General features: G+C 53.3%; 1 protein-coding gene across 1 annotated transcript; it reads left to right on the forward strand.

Moving 5' to 3' along the window:
• Nucleotides 1–416: 416 nt before the first annotated feature.
• OLFML3 (olfactomedin like 3) lies at nucleotides 417–2786 on the forward strand. The gene is made up of 3 exons (XM_059831281.1): nucleotides 417–538; nucleotides 1026–1311; nucleotides 1766–2786. The coding sequence occupies exons 1-3, from the start codon at nucleotides 431–433 to the stop codon at nucleotides 2548–2550; spliced, it is 1179 nt and encodes a 392-aa protein (XP_059687264.1). The 5' UTR covers nucleotides 417–430; the 3' UTR covers nucleotides 2551–2786.
• The last annotated feature ends 16575 nt before the right edge of the window (nucleotides 2787–19361 follow it).

A 19361-nucleotide genomic window follows, 5' to 3' on the forward strand; every position in this document is an offset into this window, starting at 1 on the left:
CCTGGCACATGGCCGAGGCAAGCTCAGGTTGGCCATGTGCCTCCGGCATCTCTGCAGATCGGCGCAGTGGGAGCCAGGGCTGCGGCTGTGCCCGTGGCTTTGCACCAGGCCCAGCTTGGCCCCACGCTGCGACTCATGCTGTCCCCAGCACCAGAGGACACGTCCTTCCCTTGCTGCACAGGGCTGCTGCAGCGCTCCCTGCACCCCACACTTGCCAGCAGCAGGGTGTCCCCAGGCTCCTGCCCCACAGCTCACTGGCACAATGTGGGGCCAGTGTGGGCACCCGCCAGGGCGTGAAGGGGTTAAGGCGCCTGGGGCTGGGCTGCGGGGAAGGAGCAGCCTCTCCTCCCCTCTTCACATCTGGATTCAATAAGGGCTGTGAGAGGCCGGAGCATTCCTGAGCACTGAGGTGGAGGCTGCACTCTCCGACATGGGGCCCTGGCGCTGCCTGCTCCTCCTGTCGCTCCTCGCCGCTGCCCTCCGTGCCCAGCAGCAGCAGTTCATGGAGTACGTGGAGCGGCGCCTCACCCTCCTGGAGGTAGGGCCTTGCGCCAGCCCCGAACCCCACTTTGCTCCGCTGCGGGGCTCCCAGGCCCTTCCGCCCTGGCTGCCGGTGGGGCTGGGAGCAGGCCTGGGGTGAGGGGGAGCTGGGATGGGGCAGAGCAGAGCTGGTGCGGGGTGCCCCGGCCCCCACCTCGCCCAGGGTGCCCCGGCCCCTGCCTCGCCTGGGCCCAACATGAGCATCGCAGGCACGGGAGCACGATGGGAATGGGAGCACCGTGGGACAGGCGGATTGTGGGAGTTGGGGGCATTGTGGGTCTGGGAGCACTGCGGGTCTGGGAGCATCGTGGGAGCGGGAGCATCGCAGGTGCAGGACTGCGGCAGGATGGGACCCAGAGACATGAGCACTAGGGTTGCAGTGCCATGTGGCCCCAGGGCTCCCACAGCCACGTGCAGGCAGTGGGACGGCTGCCGCGGATGGGATGTGAAGTGTGGAGACCTCAGTGTCCCCTTGGCCGCCCCAGGAGAGGATCTCACAGTGGCACGACCAGAGCAGCCGCTACTCCACGGAGCTGCGGGACTTCAAGAACCAGGTGCTGGGGATGCTTGAGACAGCAGAGAAGGAGCGGGAGGCGATGCGGTCAGAGGCAGAAAGCGTGGCAGTGCGCATGGACCGCCTGGAGCGTGAGGTGGACTACCTGGAGACGCAGAACCCCGCACCGCCTTGTGTGGAGGTGGACGAGACGCTGATGGAGAAGCAGGTGGCCACGGCCAAGCAGAGGAAGAATGAGAAGTACACCAAGCTGACAGGTGAGGGGCTGCCCTGGCTCCCTGGGGAGATGGTCCCGGGTGCGGGGTTACCCCAGGCCTTCCCAGCCCACCCAGGTCCAAGCCTCCCCCGGCCACATGCTGTCCCAGCAGGGGACCTCTCGGGTGTCTCTGGCACAAAACCCCATACCCTGCAGCTGCCTGGGAGCTGCCTCCAAGCCCCAGGCCAGAGCCTTGGCCTTCTCCAAAGCCCCTGGGGCAGGGCTGGGGGGAGGGTGGCCTCCCCTGCCTGTCTCATGGGTGCACAAGGGGAATTCTTGATGCCACCAGGGACAGCACTGCAACCTCTGCCGTGGGTTTGCAAGGCAGTTAGTTGCCGGAGGGGTGGGGTGGGACGCAGCGGGACCTGTGTGACTCTGGCGTGCGCAGGGTGGAATCAGTCCCCGCTGCAGGACCAGGTGGCTTCCAGGCTTTCACAGATGCCCCACTCTTGCAGACTGCAGCGACACCATTGCGAGTGTCAGAGCCATGAAGATCCTGAAGCGTTTCGGCAGCACCTCAGGGCTCTGGACCAAGGATGCTGCAGGGAACTCTGAGAAGATCTATGTTTTCGACGGCACTGCCAACGACACGGTGTATGTCTTCCCCCGCATGCGGGAGTTCACCCTCTTCTCTGCCACCCGCAAGGCTGCCCGCATCAAGCTGCCCTACCCCTGGGTGGGCACTGGGCACCTCGTCTACAATGGGCACCTCTACTACATCCGCCAGCAGGGCCCCTTCCAGGTGATCAAGTTCAACCTGGCCAACAAGACCGTGGTGGACAGCTCGGTGTTTCCGGCTGAGGAGCAGATCCCCGTCTTCGGCCTCTCCCCCTTCACCTACATTGAGATGGCGGCGGACGAGGAGGGGCTCTGGGCCATCTATGCCACCAAGGAGGACGAGAAGAACATATGCCTGGCCAAGCTGGACCCCACCTCGCTGGACATCGAGCAGATGTGGGACACACCATGCCCACGGGAGAATGCTGAGGGCGCCTTCGTGGTGTGCGGGGCGCTGCACGTGGTCTACAACACCCGCCTGCCCAGCCGCTCCCGTGTGCAGTGTGTCTTTGACGTCAGTGGCACGCTGGCCCCCGAGGACGCCTCCCTTGTCTACTTCCCCAAGCGCTACGGCTCCCACTCCAGCATGAAGTACAGCCCCCGGGAGAGGCAGATCTATGCCTGGGATGATGGCTACCAGATCATCTACCGCATGGAGATGAAGAAGAAGCTGGAGGTCTGAGGGGCCATGGCAGGGCGTCCCCGCACATCCAGCCACCCCACCCAGGCAAGCGCAGCTCTGCCCATCCTGTCCCACGGAGCACAGCCGGCTCCAGCATGGGACGGCATCTCTGCCCCGTTTCCCGTCACTGTGAAATGATGAAATGCTGGACCCCTGTCCCCGGCCACCCTCCACCCACTGGCACCAGGCATACCTGCCCAGGACCACCCTGCAGAAACCTGGACTAATTTAATGAGATTTTTTTCTCTGTGATATAATGAATAAATACTATGCAGCGAGCTGCAGTCACCTGCTTGGGGGGAGTGCTGGGGCCAGGCTGCCAAAGCCACGAGCTCCATGTTGCCCCAGAGTTACGCCAAAAATCCCTGCCCAAGGGTGGGGTGTCCATGCAGGGCTGGCCAGAGCAGCAAGCGCAGACAGCTCCTTGGGTTGGGGGTCTGGGCACAGGGCTGGGTTGGGGGATTGAACTGGGGCTTTGGGCAGGGGTTTAAGCTGGGGCTTCGGGCAGGCTTCTGCTGCAGCAAGGGGACCTCTGAGCTTGGCCAGGGCCAGCCTGTTTTGCATGTACAAAACCATGAGCAAACAGCAAAATCCCTTAATCTGAGAGGACGACTGGAAATTTTCCTCGCATGCCAGGGAGGCGTCCCAGCCAGCAGGCACCAGATGTTGCTGATTATCCGAGCTCACTTCTAACGAAGCAGTCGTCTTCCCCCTGCAGCTGCAGGACTGCCACAAACCCTTTATGTAAGGCCCCGGGTCCCCCACACCCCTTCCTGTCCCTGTTTCACCAGTGCCAAGTCCCCGCATGGCCCCATGGCAGCAGCGCCCCAGAGGAGATGGGGCAGGACAGGGCAGGTGCTGGGAGCCCCTCGGGATGGCAGCTCCAGCACTGCCAGGGCTCAAGACTCCCGTCCCCGAGGCTGGGGCCAGGGCCGCAGCAGGCACTTGCTGGGCATAGGCACAGCCCTGCATGGCCACCACGCCACGTCCTTCCAGTCCTCACTGTGTCACCCAGCGGTGACTGTCCTACATGCTGCCACTTGCACGCACCCCTGAAGGGTGCAGGATTTGGCCCATTTCTGGCCAGAGATGCTGTAGACCCCCCAGAAACCTGATTTGCTGTGATTTCTTCTTGTCACAGTTCCCTGAGAGCACAGAGGATGAATTATGAGGTGTCCATGTGTCATTAAGCATCCCTTTTTCCCGTCAGAGATCAATTCTGGGGACAAATGCTGAACACGTGAAGCCATGAGCCGGTCTGGCCAGACAAGGGTTGCATCCTGCCCGTGCCGGCACAGGGACCCCCGCCAGGGAGAGAGGCCACAGGGCTGCCTGGCCACTCCGGGGAGGTGCCGGCCCCGTGGGGAGCACCGCTGCCAAGCACCTGGGGTCTCGCGGGGCCACCCGCCCTCCGGGAGCCGCAGCGCAGCCACACCACCCCCACGTTGCCATAAAGCCGGGCCTTCAACATCCCCCTGCACCCACCTCGAGGCAAGCTGTCCTGCGACGTGGAGGTGACTTGATATTTGCTTCAAGTTCTTCTGTATTATTATTAAAATATCTTTTGGTTGCATAAGAAAAATGTTTAAATACACACTTTGAATGACTGTAATTGGATGGTGCTGAAAGTTCAACACACAGTGCAAGTCAAGCAAAGAAATTATCCAAGTGTGAAAGACTATGTGAACTGCCAAGTTAATTTATAACCCTTTTCAAGATCAATAACTACAGTAACAGAAATATAATTTTCAGAAATTGCACAGTTGTAAATAATTATGCCAATGATTTATCTAGCTTGAATTAAAATTGATGGGGCAGTAACTATTCTGCACCAGAAACCATCTTCTAACCTGAAACAACTCCTGCAAAATCTGACGCTCGCTCCCCTGAGACACCAGTGCTCGCCTTGGCGTGAGCCGGACAGGGGTACAGCTGCTGGCTGCATTTGCCAGAGTCCTGCTTGTGCTGAGCATCACGTGTTCATCGAGTATTTTAATCTCTTTAGAAAATCTTGCTCGCTAGGCTTCGTCTTGCTGTGGCAGGAGGGGCACGAAGCCCATGTATCCGGGCAGCTGGCCTGCGCTGCTCAGGGTCCCCTCGGGACCCCCAGCTGCCGGGCACAGCCAGGAGCAGACGCAAAGGTCAGCCCGTCCAAAACGACACACGTGTTCCTTTTATGAGAGCTGAGACTGCGTGCTTTACTCGCTGACAGAAAACTGCTCATGAAACAGGGGGAAAAGAGATTTCTCTCTACATGGGCTGCCCAAGAGGTGCAGCCCGCCCGGCTCAGTGTCAGCCCTGACTCACATCCCTGCAAGCAGCCATGGGGGGGTCTCTCGCTCCACCCCCAAATGCTGCCACCTGCTCGGGGTGACCGCTGCTGCCTGTGCCGGCAGGGATGTGTCCCAGGGACCGGGGTGCCGAGGGGTGGGAAGCGGGGGCACGGCGGGGCCCCCTGCAACTGCCAGGAGGGTCCAGCTTATCCCCTTTGGGACACGTTTACTAACAGGCGAAATGGCAGGTACGAGGGCGGGGGCATCTGCTGCCGCCCCGCAAAGCCCAAACAGGATGAGCGCCTACAGTAACCACATGTTCGCGTGGAATTTGTTTTGTACAAACACTTTGGGAATGAGAAGCAAAATGGGAAAATAACTGCAGTGCCTAATCGGCTTATAAAGCACAGCACTTATCAAGCACTCCACATCTTCAAAGTACTTCAAGAAACATCAACTAATTAATCCTCTGAATAACGCCCATAAAGCAGAACAGCATTATCTTCATTTGCTGACAAACACTTAAACAAAAATCACATGTTGGATCTTTAAAAGTGGTTCAGCTCCAAGCTGGCTGAAGGCAGCCTGGGTGAAGAGTGGCAGCTCCCTCGCCGTGGTCCTGTGCAGCCGGCGGGTGCCTGCAGGCGCCGAGCAAACCCCAGCGAGCCCCCGGTTCCCACACAGCTGCTACCCACCCCAGGAAGGAGATTGTAACACAGGTGCGGGTGGCAGGACCACGGGTGCTCATCACACTCATGGCTCGTCCCCACGCTGCCTCCCAGGACGGGGTCGGCCTGGCTCAGCACCTTCTCGTCCCACTGGGGATGAGCCTCTGTCATCATCCAGCTTGGCAGATGACTACGTGGGGTGAGAGACCTCAGAGGAAGCCTATCTGCACGTCTCTCCTGCCTAATAACCCACAGAAGAGCAGGGTGATTCACGGAAGAGAAAAGCAGCAGAGATTGAGTGACAGGCGTTCGTATTTACCGTGGAATGGCAATGTGCGCCTGTTCCCTGACTGCTGTGAGCTCCTGCTCCGATCCCCCCGGCCACCCCCCAGGCACCACACAGGCTCTGCTGCGTGCAAGCGCAAGAGTTCCTCTCCTGCTAGGCTTTATTGATTTTTTTTTTCTTGTTTAAATATTTATCGACCCCATTAGGAGAAAGCAAAGGTTGTGCCACAGCTGGTGGGATTGTCAGGGCCCTGAGCGCCCTAATAGGTGTTAATTGCACCCACCAGCCCCACTTGGCCCCACCTGCGCCCTGCGGGAACCGCCTGGCGGGAGCAGCGCCCGACGCAGCAGTGGCTGCCGGGGACCCCAGCAGGGCTGCCTCAAGCCCCTCTGCCCCTTGTGGAATTGGGTTTTGTCGCTTTTGTGGCCGCTCCTGGTTGCTCTGCGCAGCTCTGGCTGCCCAGGTCTCTGCCCTCCCAGCCATTCCCTCTGAACTAACAGATTTTCGGGAAAATTCAGCCTTGACTTCAAGGTCACCGGTGGCAGAGACTCCACCATGTTCCAGTTGAGCCATGGGCAGGTTACCTGCGGCCGTTACGACCAGCCAGACCCTCTCCCCCACAGGAGGTTGTTAAAACCCTTCATTTCCAAGCGTGTGGTCCCATTCAGCCACCCGACGGAGGTGGCTCTGGGACAAGGGCTGGCCCTTTCCCATGTCCCCCTGCTCCCGGGGCTGTGGACGTGGCTGTCTGTGGGCTGCAGCACGAGACGGCTTGTGGCCCTGTGCCCCGACCCCGGGCTGCTGCGGCTGGGCAGCGGGCAGGAGAGCCCCTCCGCAGCGGCAGCACTTCACAGCGGTGTTATCGCTTTCCGTAATGAGGGGTTAGTGGAAAATATGCTAATGTGACTGCTCCAGTGAAGTCACTGCTTTCCTTGTGAGTCTGCAGCTCCTTGTGCTTTAATTGCCAAATATTTTATCTCTTTAAAGAAGAGTCTCTGTAAGTAATAATCCCTTTCATCTCTGCTCCTCTTGAAAAGTACTTCTCTTTGGAAGGCAATCTGATAAAGTAAATTGAGAAGTTATGCTAACAGTGGCAAAGAGAAAGGAAGATCTTGTGGCTAATTTTTTCCTCTTTGTCTAATTCTCAAGGATATTGGCTTTTTTTTCCTCCCTGACTTTTACAGCTCACAGGAGCTATTGATAAAGTGAAATGGTTCTGCACATAGTATTAGAAATAAGGGAACTAAAATTGAAAGTAGGCAACTTAAACAAGTGTATTATAAAGATGCTATTGTATTGAAACAAGAAGGGGGGGATAATTTCTCCATTTAGTACTTTCTTAATGGCTGGTTGGCAAGTATAATCACAGGCTTTTAACTTCAAATAGGTATTTCTGCCCACGTAACATCTGGTTGAGGTCTAACTCGTCACACATGAATTGGGAGGCACAAAGCACTCTATCCAGGACTTCACAGCAGAAGTGGGCAGACACTGGAGCTTGAGATGATCTCAGAAGTGCTAAGAGGGACACACAAGGGCAGCAGCTTGCTTGCAGTCCTTCACACTTTCTAATGAAAATAGAGAATAAGCAAAACCAAATTCACCAGAAATGTTTGCTTGAGCTTTGTTGCAGAGAGGGAGAGCTCAGGCCTGTGGCTTCACGTCAGTGTGGGCTGGGCTGGAGCTAAATCTGCCTCTTCTGAGCGCTGTAGGCATCCAGCCAGATGTGCTGAGACTGGGGTCAGCCGGACGTTGCCTTCTGAAACAGAGATAGTCTCCTTCCGCTGGAGGTGGGATCTTCCAGTTAGTAACAGGGATTTAAAAACGTGTGCTTAATCACAGTGCTGTGCTATTTCTGATTTTCCCCTCGTCAGTGAGCTCAGGGGTTCTACAAGGCAGTTTTATGGCTTTGGGGACAGGAGGGTCTGTGAATGTGGGCGCAGGGGGGGGGTCTGCAGGGACGGGAACCACGAGGTGCCGGGGGAGGCTTTCCTGGGGAGCTTGTCCATCCTCAGGGATGACCCTCGCCCGCTGTGCTGCAAAGCCCTGCACTGGCTGCTCCAACCAGGGGTGCTCAGCCTGGCAGGCAGAGTGTCCCTGGGGGTCCTCTCGTCCATGGCCATTTCTGCCTGGGGGAGATGGTGACGATGAGAGATTTGAGGGTGAGCGCACTGGGCCACGGCTGTGTTCGGCTGTGTTCAGCTTGCCCCCACCTACCCCAGACCCGCTTTTCCTCCTCAGACACCGAACCCGGCCCCTGCCGTACCCTCTGTGGCACAGAGCTGCTCCTTGTCCCTCGCGCCTCCCACCACCGGCTCCCCAAACCCACCCCAACACTCACACCCCCTCTGCACTCTCATTGTCGCATGTGCCATGTTGGTGAAAGTGTGCTGCAGCTCAAAGGAAGGGACAGAAACGGAATTTCTTTTAAAAAGGTGGATTCTGCAGAATTATGGGGTCCCTGCAGAGCTGGCTTCCCACCTGGCCCAGCCAGCCTGGGTGCTGGCGGTGCCCGGGCTCCTCTCATCCTTCCCGGTGCCGGGGTGTCTGCTCCCTCCTTTCCTCTTGACAGGAAGGCTAAAAATAAAGTCTTCGAATTCGGAGCTCACAACCCTGTCAGAGGAGTTGTGGTTTGTGACACACACAAAGTTTCATTATTTTCTGGGCAGTTTCATTTACTAACAGAATGTGCAGTTATTTCAGAACTTTGATCAAGGTGGATTACTCCGCATGCGTTGTTCCCATTTGTGGTAACGTATCTGCCTCCAGCCCACTGACCGCTGACACGAGGAGGGCCCACACAGGCAGCTCACGCCATCCCAGGGATTTCACGCATCCTGTAGTCTACATGATTTCACTAGGATTTTCTTTGGGGTGTTATTATTACTAATACTATTATTATGAAAGATGTTTCCTGAGGACAGAAAAATACTAGCTCAGCTATTCAGCTAAGCAGTTCTTTAATTTCTTTCCTCTCTGAAAATCAGCTCCCCAGAGCCTTTCTGGAATACATCCGAATTTTCTACTTAATTCATCCTCCTGAGGCAAAAATGCTGAGGGATGCAGTGATCCTCCCTGTGCAAAGGAGGCCTTGGGCTTCCCTCCCCACTGGTTTGCCCCGGCACTGGCTGCAGCTTGGGGATCGTGGGCCAGCTCCAAGAAAGACGAGATAAAGTTGTGTTTGTCTGATTGCCTCCAACTCCCTCACCCCCGGTTGCGGCTCAGTGAAACACCGAGTTTGGGGTCCCCAGCCCCCCTCGCCTTCCCGCCAGCCGGCCGGGGAAGGACGAGCAGTGCAGGCAGGGGCAGGCGCCCTGTTCTCCCTGGGGGCTCCTGGCACAGCCAGCACCCCCAGCTGCAGAGGCGCTGGGGTGGCGCGAGGATGCGGGTCCCCGGGGCAGCACCCCTGGCTGTGCTCCTGCAGAGACCGTGGCTTTCTGCCGCAGGTGTCTGACAACCTGGAGGGAGATATAACCATGGTAACTGTGGCTATTACGGCAAATTGCTGCCTTTACTACAGAGGTAGGGTCAAAACAAACAGAAATTACCAATTTTTCTGTTTCTAATAAAATACAGAAGTGTATCATTGAGTCACTAATTGCTCAGTTAAATGGATTTCTCCCAAATTACCTACTAACCCTTGTAAATGAAAATGATGCAAATATTAGCACTTCCGTGGAATTGCCCAGGCAAGAAAAATGGAAAGTCTGATTAAATCCACGAGGCAAAGCCACTGGAGGAGCGTCTGTCCGAGGAGACCAGATGTCTGGCGTAGAGGCGCAGCGAGCTGAGGGACAGCCGGCCCATCCTGCTACAGGGGCTGATGTTGAGCTGAGGTGTTGCACTGGGGCATCCGCAGCAGTGCAGGTGGGTGTGCAGTGCAGCCCTTCCTGCTGGTGCCAGTGCTGCCGGTGCTGCGTCAGGGTCCTTCCCCAGGCCCACCTGCAAGAGCCTACGGACGCACGTGTCCCTGGTACGTCCCCATCTCTGCTCCCAGAGGGCACTTGGTTGTCCAGCTTATCTGTCGGTCCCCCAAAGCAGCGTGCTTTGTTCTTCATCCCTTGCCAAGAAGCAGTGCTCAGAGGCTTAATAGCTCTTAATTCAAGCTATAAACTTTCCGTGGCTGCAGAGACATTTTAGCATTGATTTAGAGCAACGGCGCTTTTCAGATTACCCAGCCCCGGGCTGGCAGAGGAGGAGCAGGGCTATGAACGAGCAGAGGGAAAATGCTGCTGCAGCGGAGGGGAGAGCTCTGTGCCGGGGGGCTCAGGGAGGCACCGAGGAGGGCAGGGCAGGGGCTCCTCCTCGGCCGCAGCGGGCCAGAGCCCCCCGGCAGCGGTGGCGACGGGCAGCAGGACCCCACTAGCCAGCGATGGACCAGGCGGGGGTCCCAGGGGGACGGGGTAGTAGCAGTGGGGAAAGCAAGATTTTGAATACATAATTAGACATGCCACTAAGGGGAAAATGAGAACAAAGTAATAAATGTTAATCCATTGATTAATTTGCAATGGAAATCCAGTCCCTGACCTCCAGGTAGCTGCTCCTTGCCAAGTGTTGGAGTCCAGCCCGTGACTTTTACAGTCCTTCTCGTCTTTTAGTTTTCATTCCCTTTTAACCTAAAATTGCTTCAAGCCTTGCAACCTGGAGGACTCTTAACAGCCAAACACACAGGCCACAGGCCAGCGCTGTGCTTTGTTAAGTGGTTCCTGCAGAAGATTGCTCCTCACAGCTTTGTTCTAAATTGTCGGTTCTTCCTTGACTGCAGTTTTTCAGGAAAGCAGGGTTTTCAATAAAAAGCAGTTTTCCCCAACTGAGCCAGCTCTGATGTCAGTGTCATCTGCCATCTCCTGCTTCCTTCCACTCCTGATGCAAGCTTGCCTCAGAAATTGAAATGTTCAGCTTGTTGTAGAATAAATGAAGAAAGAAATACAATTTAATCAAGAGACATCAGTACCAATAAATCCCCTGAAAGTTTGCGCAGCTGGGGTGCAGTGTCACCATGCCGTGTGTTGACTGTGCAGTATCCCCTTGTGATGTTCAGCTCTATGCAGGCAAACCAAGCAATTATGTGCCACTGGTTTGCATTGCTGGCTCTTCATTTTTCCCTTCATTGCAAAATCCACTTTCATAGGCTTAGAGAAACATGCAATTTTAGGAAATAATTATTTTCATTGCATCATCAACTCTTTTCCTGCCACTGGGAACTCTTGCTTTGGGCCAAACAAATCAAATCTGCCAGGGCCTTTGGAATCGGACCTGGACCCAAAGGCAAGCCCTCCCGGGGTGCGTGGGGGCCCCTGCCTGTCTCGGGCCCTGCAGCCACCCCCAGCTCCCCTCTGCTTGCCGTGGGGCAGAGATGGAGCTGAGACGTCCTCACTGCTGTCCTGGGCTTTTCTGCCTGGAGCACTGGTCCCTGCACCTTCGCTGGGCAGCGGACATTGTTCGGGGTGGGAAGGAGGGTATTTCAGTTCTCATATTTTACTTCTTCCTCTGGCTAAGGAAATCCTTATTAAATCCAGTTTCTAACCAACCGTGATTCGCCCTGAAGGATGTTTGTTGCTGACGTATCTGACAATCCTGCTTCTGGCAGCACAAATACCTATTGATGCTGGGACTGTCTTTGCTGTGGAAAACTTTGCGCATTTCTTATTTGCGCATACCAGACAAATTCCAGGTTTCAGAAAGGAGCTTGATTTTTAAGTGCTGTGGATTTATGACAGAAAATAATGAAGACCTCCTTTGGCATTTTTGACCTCTTTGCTTGCTCATGAGAAGAAATCTAGCGTGGGGCATGGCTGAGGAGCAGTTCATCCCCTCAGTGGGTTGGCGTCTGCGGCGCCGGTAGTGCCAGCCTGGCCTCATCTCAGCCCCCCGCACCACCACCCTCCACAGCAAGCCAGAGATAGCTCGTCCCACACCATGAACATTTTAAGTCATCCTTTGTTTTGGAGCAAGGAATCCAAAGAAACATCTGCTCCCATCCGGCACAGCTGGTGTCACACGGTGGTGGCCGGCGGTCGCTGTGGGACAGCTTGGAGTTAAGGTGTTTTGTGACTTGCTGCGGTGGCCACGAGCCCTGCGGGGAAGATGTTGCTGCGGAGGCTTTTGAATACCCAACTCAGCAGAACGACGTTAGTTGCTCCCTTAGTGCATCAGCGTCCAAGAACCCCAGGGACGGCAAAACCCTCAGTGGTGGCATCGCCTTGGAGAGACGAGCTTGGAAGGACCCTCTTCCACACCAGACCTAGCCCGTTTATCTGGAATACAAACAACCTTGGCTGCTGTTTGCACGGTGCTGTTTAGGGGCTTGGTGATTTTTTTCCTGTTGAGACTGCAAGAGGGAGAAGTGCTGCCCTCCCGCTGGGGCCAGGCAGGCACAGCATGATCCACAAACCCGTTTCATGTACGAGTCTGTAGGGACACACTATTTCTGCTGGTTCATCCCCCAACGGGTTTGTGAAGCGTGCTGAGGCTTTGGGCGGCTGGGCGTTGTGCTAGGAAGCAGCTGTGTCTGCGCACAGGACCCTAACGCAGCTGGGTCTCAGCTCCCAGCACAGCGTTTGGCCGGTCCCGAGGCACCGTGGAGGCTCCAGCCTTGCAGCCCAGCACCACGGGTGCCCGAGGACGAGAGTCCTCTGCCTCCGCCACCCCGGGGCTGCAGCACGCTCCCTCCCGCTCAGCCCTGGTGCGGGATCCCGCTGGCACGAGGAAGGAGGGGAAAATTCCCCCTGCGCTCACGCACAAGGGCCAGGGTGGTGCATCCCTGCGGAGGGGGACAGGCAGAGCTGCTCAGCAGCCCTGCAGAATGTGCGCAGCGTGCAGCAATTAGAGGTTCGATAGATAAAGCCAAGGTTATGCAACAGGCAGAAAGGACTTCCTGTTTCTGTAACTGTTATGTCCTAGAAAAACTGCATTAATTCATCTCCAGCAGGCAGGGTCCGTACCCGACAGCAAGCACTGGGTTGTTGTGCCTGGTGCAGCAACCTTTGGAGCAGACGTGCTCAAGGGGGTTTGCAACATGCAGTGCTGTGCAGCGCCGAGCCGGCTGGGGGTCCTGTGGCACGGAACCAGTCCTGTGGGACCAAAGTCCCCGGCGGGCTGGCGCAGAGGGCGAGGCTGCCGGAGCTGGGAGAGGGAGACTTGGTGGGGTGTCCGCGGCTGGAGGGGTAGGCAGGGTGGTCATGGGCGTCAGGAGGAAATCAGTAGCACAATGAGCAGAATCCTCCTTCATTTATGTAAGCCAGCCAAGAGTAACACGAGCAAATTGACTGAATTAAAAAATTACTGCTCTTCCACTCTGTCCCTCATGGCAGGGAAGAAACCCTCATCTTCTAAGGCAATTTCAAATGGAGAGGGATGTGCAGTTGCTAATGGCAGATTAGGAGAATGTCTTCCACTTTGGAAGCAATTAACAATCCAGAAAATATTTACTTATGTGAATGTGATGACTGGGTCACATTTCCGGTCACGGATTTGCTATGGGACGTTTCTCTGCCTGACTGGGGTCTGGCAGTGCCTCCGGCACCGCTGCCCCAGCAAACAGACTATGTCCCGTGCCCGCAGCCCCTCCCGGCTGCCACGCACCCTGGTCCCCACGGGACACCTCTGTGGGGACGCAGCACCACAGCCCCCACCCTGCTCTGAGCCCACGGCAGGGCCAGGATCCTGATGGCTCCTCCAGCCCCAGGAAGGACCACGGGGACCCCAGCGCAGCCGGCACCACAGACGGGGAGGAGACAGGAAACTGCCTTTCTGGGTTTGGGGGGGCTTTCTCTCCTAATCATATTTTTGCCTGTTATTACTGATGCTGCAGGTTACCGCGTCTGCACTTGGCTTTGGTGCCAGCTGTTCCCACGGCAACGGAACATGCTCTGGATTTGCCTTGACCTATTCTAAGGTCCTTTATTAGCTTTAATGAACTGCATTTTTAATAGAAGCCTACACTGGATTTTTGAAATATATGTGCTTTGAATTCCATGTTTTTAATTACAAATTACATGGGAACATAAGAGACATAATTAAATTTGCATGACTAATGCACTGTCTTAAAAAAAAAAATATATATATATATAAAGCTGTAAAATGTAATTACAAATTATCGTTGAGAAAAGTCCAGGGGAAAAAAACCCAAACATTTCTTGAACGTTCACGTAGCAGTGCCACTGAAGGCTGACTGCAGAGGTTTGTAAGCCAAGCAGCGCTACCTCGACACCTCTGGCACTTGGACAAAGGCCCAGATTTTCTACGCCCATGCATCTGCAAAGAAGAGCCAAACTCCACTTCTCCAAGGCTTACCTGCAGCACTGGCTTCTTGACAACCCTGATTTTGGGGTGATGCTCACCCCGGCAAAAAAATCAGGCTATCATCTTACCTGTTTTTGCAAAAAGAAGACTAGGGTTTTTTTTTCTGTGGAGACATATAAAAAAACCCACCAGTGTGAAAGGAAAAAAACCACCTCTCCCCAAGTGCCTAAGTGCCTGGTATATTCGCGTTCACCATCAGATCCCTGGTCCAAGACAAAGTGTCTCGGGACTGTGTCCTCCCAGAGGGCGGGTGAGCTGCTGCTGCAGACCGACAGACATCACCCAAAAGCCAGCCCTCTGCGGGGACCCCACCGTGCTGAAGCCGACATAACCCGGGTTTCCTGGGCACAGCATGCTGGAGATCACCGGGACCTGTGCCAGCGAGAGCCGATGCGGGATGGCCACTGCCCAGGCCGTGCAGTCCACCCCTGTCTGCCCTGGCAGCAGCTGTGCGAGCAGAGACCAGAGAGAGCAAAGCAATCAGTTTTGTTCATCTAGGAGCTGTGAATCTGTATAAATAACAGAGTTTCTAGTTCCAGGGAGGTCATCTTTGCATGATGCATTATAACTAGAAATTAGATCCCTGACCTGGCATTTAAATAAGTGCACAACTGTACTGAGATAGATGTAATCTTAATGGCAGGAAGAATGATCAGTGACCTGGGGGAGAAAACCTCTAGCAAAACCAGGTTGAGAACTCTAGGACTGCTAGATTTGAGAGATGATTAAGAGGGCAAATAACAAAAGTAGAAAAAATGAAGACCAAATAGATAACTGAGATAAGGATCTCAAGGAATGGGGCTATACTTTTCTCAAATGAGATATAATTTGCTGTCTAATTTATTACCTTATGATATAAATGAAGGCAAAGTAGCTGGACTGAAGATACTTGGACTAAAGACTGAAGCAGAATTAGCACGTGTATGGGATTGGGTATATGTGATTACATACTCTTTATAGGCTACTCAAGAATTCTGTGTAATTAAAAGGTTTTGAAAGAAATAATAGAATAAAATTTAAAACGAAGCACAGAAAGCCGCTCCTGCTAGCGATTTTCTGCTGAGCCCACAGCAGGCACAGGTCAGCTCGAGTCGCCCACATGCCCAGAAACCCGCGTCTGTCAGCGCTGAGTCACCCTTTGGAGTGGCCAATGCTGTCACTGTCGGAAGCAAACACCGAGTGATCCAGGAATACTGAACATCCTGTGTGCCCCTGTGCCTGCCCTGTCTGCCGGTTCCAGCATCCTAATGGCTTCAGTGAGGCTGCACGGAGCTGTGATTTGCGATTCAGAGTCCAAATACCCCAGCCTGTCAGTCCCTCCCCAGCATCTATGTGGAGTTTGTGAGTCTTGTTCAAATTTGCACAAAAACTTCCCATAGAATAAGTGATCCATAGCTGTAAAAGGTGGGGATGCATAGCCCGCCTTAATATGGCACCTGTGACACACGCACATTCAATATCAGTATTGAGCTTTAATTTATTTCTTAGGGGTTTTTTCCTAAGATAATTACAGAGCATGTTTATTTATTTCTTAAAACCCTATAAAACCCCAGTTGTTTTCTTCCTCACTGTTTGGTTTGGGGTTTTTTTGTGATTTGCCTATGTGTGAGTAGCATTCCATAATTGGAAATCAAAGGTCACTTTTGGAGAATAAATATAAATTGTTATGAGAAGATTCTTCTCTTTGCTAAATCATGTATTGCTGATATCAGAAAAAAACTCACACAATAATGCAATCAGCTCCGAAGGCAATATCGGAGAAGAGCTCCAGAGGAACCTGTGCATGCTCCTCAACTGAAAAAGGAAATATGTTTGAAGACCCACCACTCCCCCGCAGTGACACAGGACTCCGGGCTGGCAGGGAGAGTGGAAGGGAGACACGGCTTGTGTGAACTGTGAGCAGTGCTTCTCTGCTGCCGGCGGCGATGCTGAGCAAGCCGTATCGTGCACAGTAGGAAAGATTGGGGCTTTTGGATCAACTTTGGACTGAACTCTGCTCAAAGAAATGCCTTTGTCCTCCCATCTTTCAGAGCACCAGCTGAACTGGACCATTTACTGAGCAGAGCAGCAGAACAGCCCATTTCATTCCAGCAATACCTTTGTCAGGGACAACGCTCTTGATTTGCTTGAAAAGGCAGCTCTGTGCCAAGCACAGAGAAGGTGAAGGCTTTTCTGAGAGGCCAGGAGCTGTTACTGACATCCCATTACTGACGTAGCCTCAGGACACCTTGCTGAGCATCTGGCTACCTGATATCATGAATGTTTGGAGGCCATGGGACTGTTCAAAGAGGGGCATTGGAGAGATGATTCATTACGGACCTTTGACACTGGTGAGCAGCAGTCACGGCACTGGGACGCAGTGCTTGGTGCTTGGTTTCAACCGCAACAGTTCCACAAAAGCTTCAGGCACAGCAGGGCAGCTACAGACACGACACACTGGTGTGTGGGCTGACTTCTCAAGCACGCTGCCTCCCTGAGCAAGGAATGCGTTCCGAGCCCCCCGCCAACCCTGGGAAAGGAGGTTCCCGCTGCCGGGAGCTGCGGCAGGGCTGGGGCCGTCACTGGCCTGGGGGGGAACAGCCGCTCCTTTCCCATCCCAGCCTCCTGCACAGCGTGAAGGGCAGAGCTTCATCGTGGCTGAAATTCACTTTCCATTGGGCCTTTTTCACTTTTTTCTCATATACCAAGTTATTTTGTTCTCAAATCGATGGGAGCGCACTTGGCTGGGACAGTTCCTCAGCCCTCTGTCCCCTTGTAATGAGCAGTGCAATGGACCCATGTGGGGTTTCACCGCTCCCCGTGTCCCCATCATTAAACTAGCAGTAATTAAGTGGCAGCCCTCACTTCAGTGTCTCTTACTCTTCCCGCAGTCAGTCATTGTTCTATGAAATTGGAGACTGTGAGACTAAAACTAAAAAGGAAGGGAAAACAAAAAAAAAGGAAGGTCTGGGAATGTTCATGTGTGTTTATTTTGCTTGCAGTACTCAAAATAAAATAGACTATTCATTTGTGGCTGCTTGCAGAATTTGCAAAGTGACCAGTAGCCAGTGCTTGGTTTGTGAGCGTCTCCTTCCCCGGCCTGCCTGCCCGGCAGCCGTGCAGCTGGAGGTGCCCCTGGCCGCCTGGCACCGCTCGCCCCGGCACATACCCTCAGCCTGGCACGGCACACGGGCCCTTGAGCAGCCACCCGGTTCTGGGCAGGACCGACGGCAGCAGGCGTCCTCCCCTGGCGAGTGAAATCCGCCTCTGCAGTGAGGTTCAAAGGAGCGCGAGTCCCACGATGGCAAACTCTCCCATGGGACATGGCCCTGTGTGGTCCTCCTTATTTTGCTTGGTAATAATTTAAACTTCTCTGTGAGTTACTATTATATGGTTAGGAGTAGCATGGAAAGTGAGGAGCAGGAAGGCAACTTAATTAATCCTGGCGTGGCACTTGTGCCAGCCTCAGCTCCTTTTCAGAGTTATAATCCCTCTCTAGATGAAAGGGAAATATTTGCACTTCTACGGTGTATCTCGTTTCCATTAGTGTGACCAATCTTCTCGAGTGGCTGTGCTGAGGCAATGACAAACACACAATGGTTGATTATCCCCTCACCAAGGGATGTGGCAAAATCTCAGCATTTAAAATATAAGTGTAGGGGGTTTGAGCCATCTAGGCGTGGGTGTTATTCACTAGCGTGAGATCCAGTTTTCCAGTAATGCAAGTGACAGCCAGTATTGAGTGGAAATTGATTATCTGTGTGAAGCAAGGATTAAAAATAGAAGCTTTGTGTCAAACCCCACGTATGTTTTGACTAAGTCCTAGATAACAAGAAGAATGGATAAAAGACAGAGATTATACAGAGAACACCAAAAACCAAGAAGCCATGATTAAAGAAGAAAAGGATTTGAGCGGGTTAGTGCAATTAATGATTGCCAAGTGCCATCCTTGCGTCCAGCTGGGACTGCTGCGGCTTCTTCTGGGTACGTCTTGCGTTACAGGTGCTTTTATCTGCAAACCTGCAAGAGGCGCTTCCGATTCATGGCGCTAAACACCCGAGGCTCAGTTCAACTCAGGTCAAGGTTCAGGGGGCTTGCAGTCAGTTTTTGTACTACCCACCACTGCAAGTCAATTATTTTGAGTGGTTAGAAACTCTTTCCTATAATAAGACCTGGAACATTCCCAGAAAGGATGGGCTGTCTGGAAAAGGGGCATCCTCAGCCGTGTCCCTCGGTAGAAGTCTACAGTACTCTTTATGCCGGAAAGCTAATGCATTTTTACCACCTTTTTGTTGCAATGAACTGTAAGTGCTTGAAACGTATTTTTTTTTCTTCTGTGACTAGCGCTCAGCAATTCCCCAAGGGATGTGTGTCGACTGTCCCAGGACAACCGAGAAATGCAGAGTTCATGGCCGAAGGATTGTCTGCTTCAAATCATGCAGTCTGCCCTTGCAGTGCCTCATACCACGCGAGGGTCTGTTCTTATCACATTTTATAGCATCCGCTGTGATTACTGTAACCATCTAAAATCACCTAACACACAATTACTGCTTTCACAAGAGGAAGCATTTCACCAGACAAGGCAAGACTTACAAATAAAATAATTTTATTGAGTTTCTGCTTCTATAGCATGTGGCACATAAAGAGAATTAAGACACAATGTGTGATGAGAAATTATGTATTTGTCCTTCACTGAACAAAGGATTCATCTTACCCAGAAAAACAACGCAAATACCCTTCTCTGCTAGTCACGATGTTCAGCGAAGGCTGGTGCTGTCACATTTAGGAAAATGGAAACTGAAGTTGACCTGAAGATTCTGGCCGACGTATGCAGTTCTGCTAACCTGATGTGAGGAGAAATGGCTGCCTTGCTAGTAAATTTTGTTTTAACTCGAAACCAAAATATTTGCATTTACTGAATATAATTACAGTGGAACAAACAGCACTACTGTACTTATTAACTCAGAGAAAAATCCACGATGAGAAAGTGTCTGAAATCTGCAGCTGTCTGATAAAGATCAGCTGATTTAGCTGCATTTGCAAAGCTAGTACTTGGGATGTTAGAACTTCATTTTTGGCCTCTGCAGCCAAGGAAGCAGCAAAGTTTCGTTTTTTCAAAACTTCATCTTCCTCCAGGCTTTGGGCCTTAGAAAGTTTTTTCATTAAGGAAGTGCTGATAGTTCAAGAAAAAAGTTTGGAAGCTTTTTTTAGTATTGGTTGTGTTTCTATATTTCCCCTTACCCTTTTGTTCACCCTTTATTACTAGGATGATACAAGAAATAAAGATCTAGTGTTCATGCA

Source organism: Gavia stellata, chromosome 30 (genome assembly GCF_030936135.1).
Source record: "Gavia stellata isolate bGavSte3 chromosome 30, bGavSte3.hap2, whole genome shotgun sequence".
Lineage (NCBI taxonomy): Eukaryota > Metazoa > Chordata > Aves > Gaviiformes > Gaviidae > Gavia > Gavia stellata.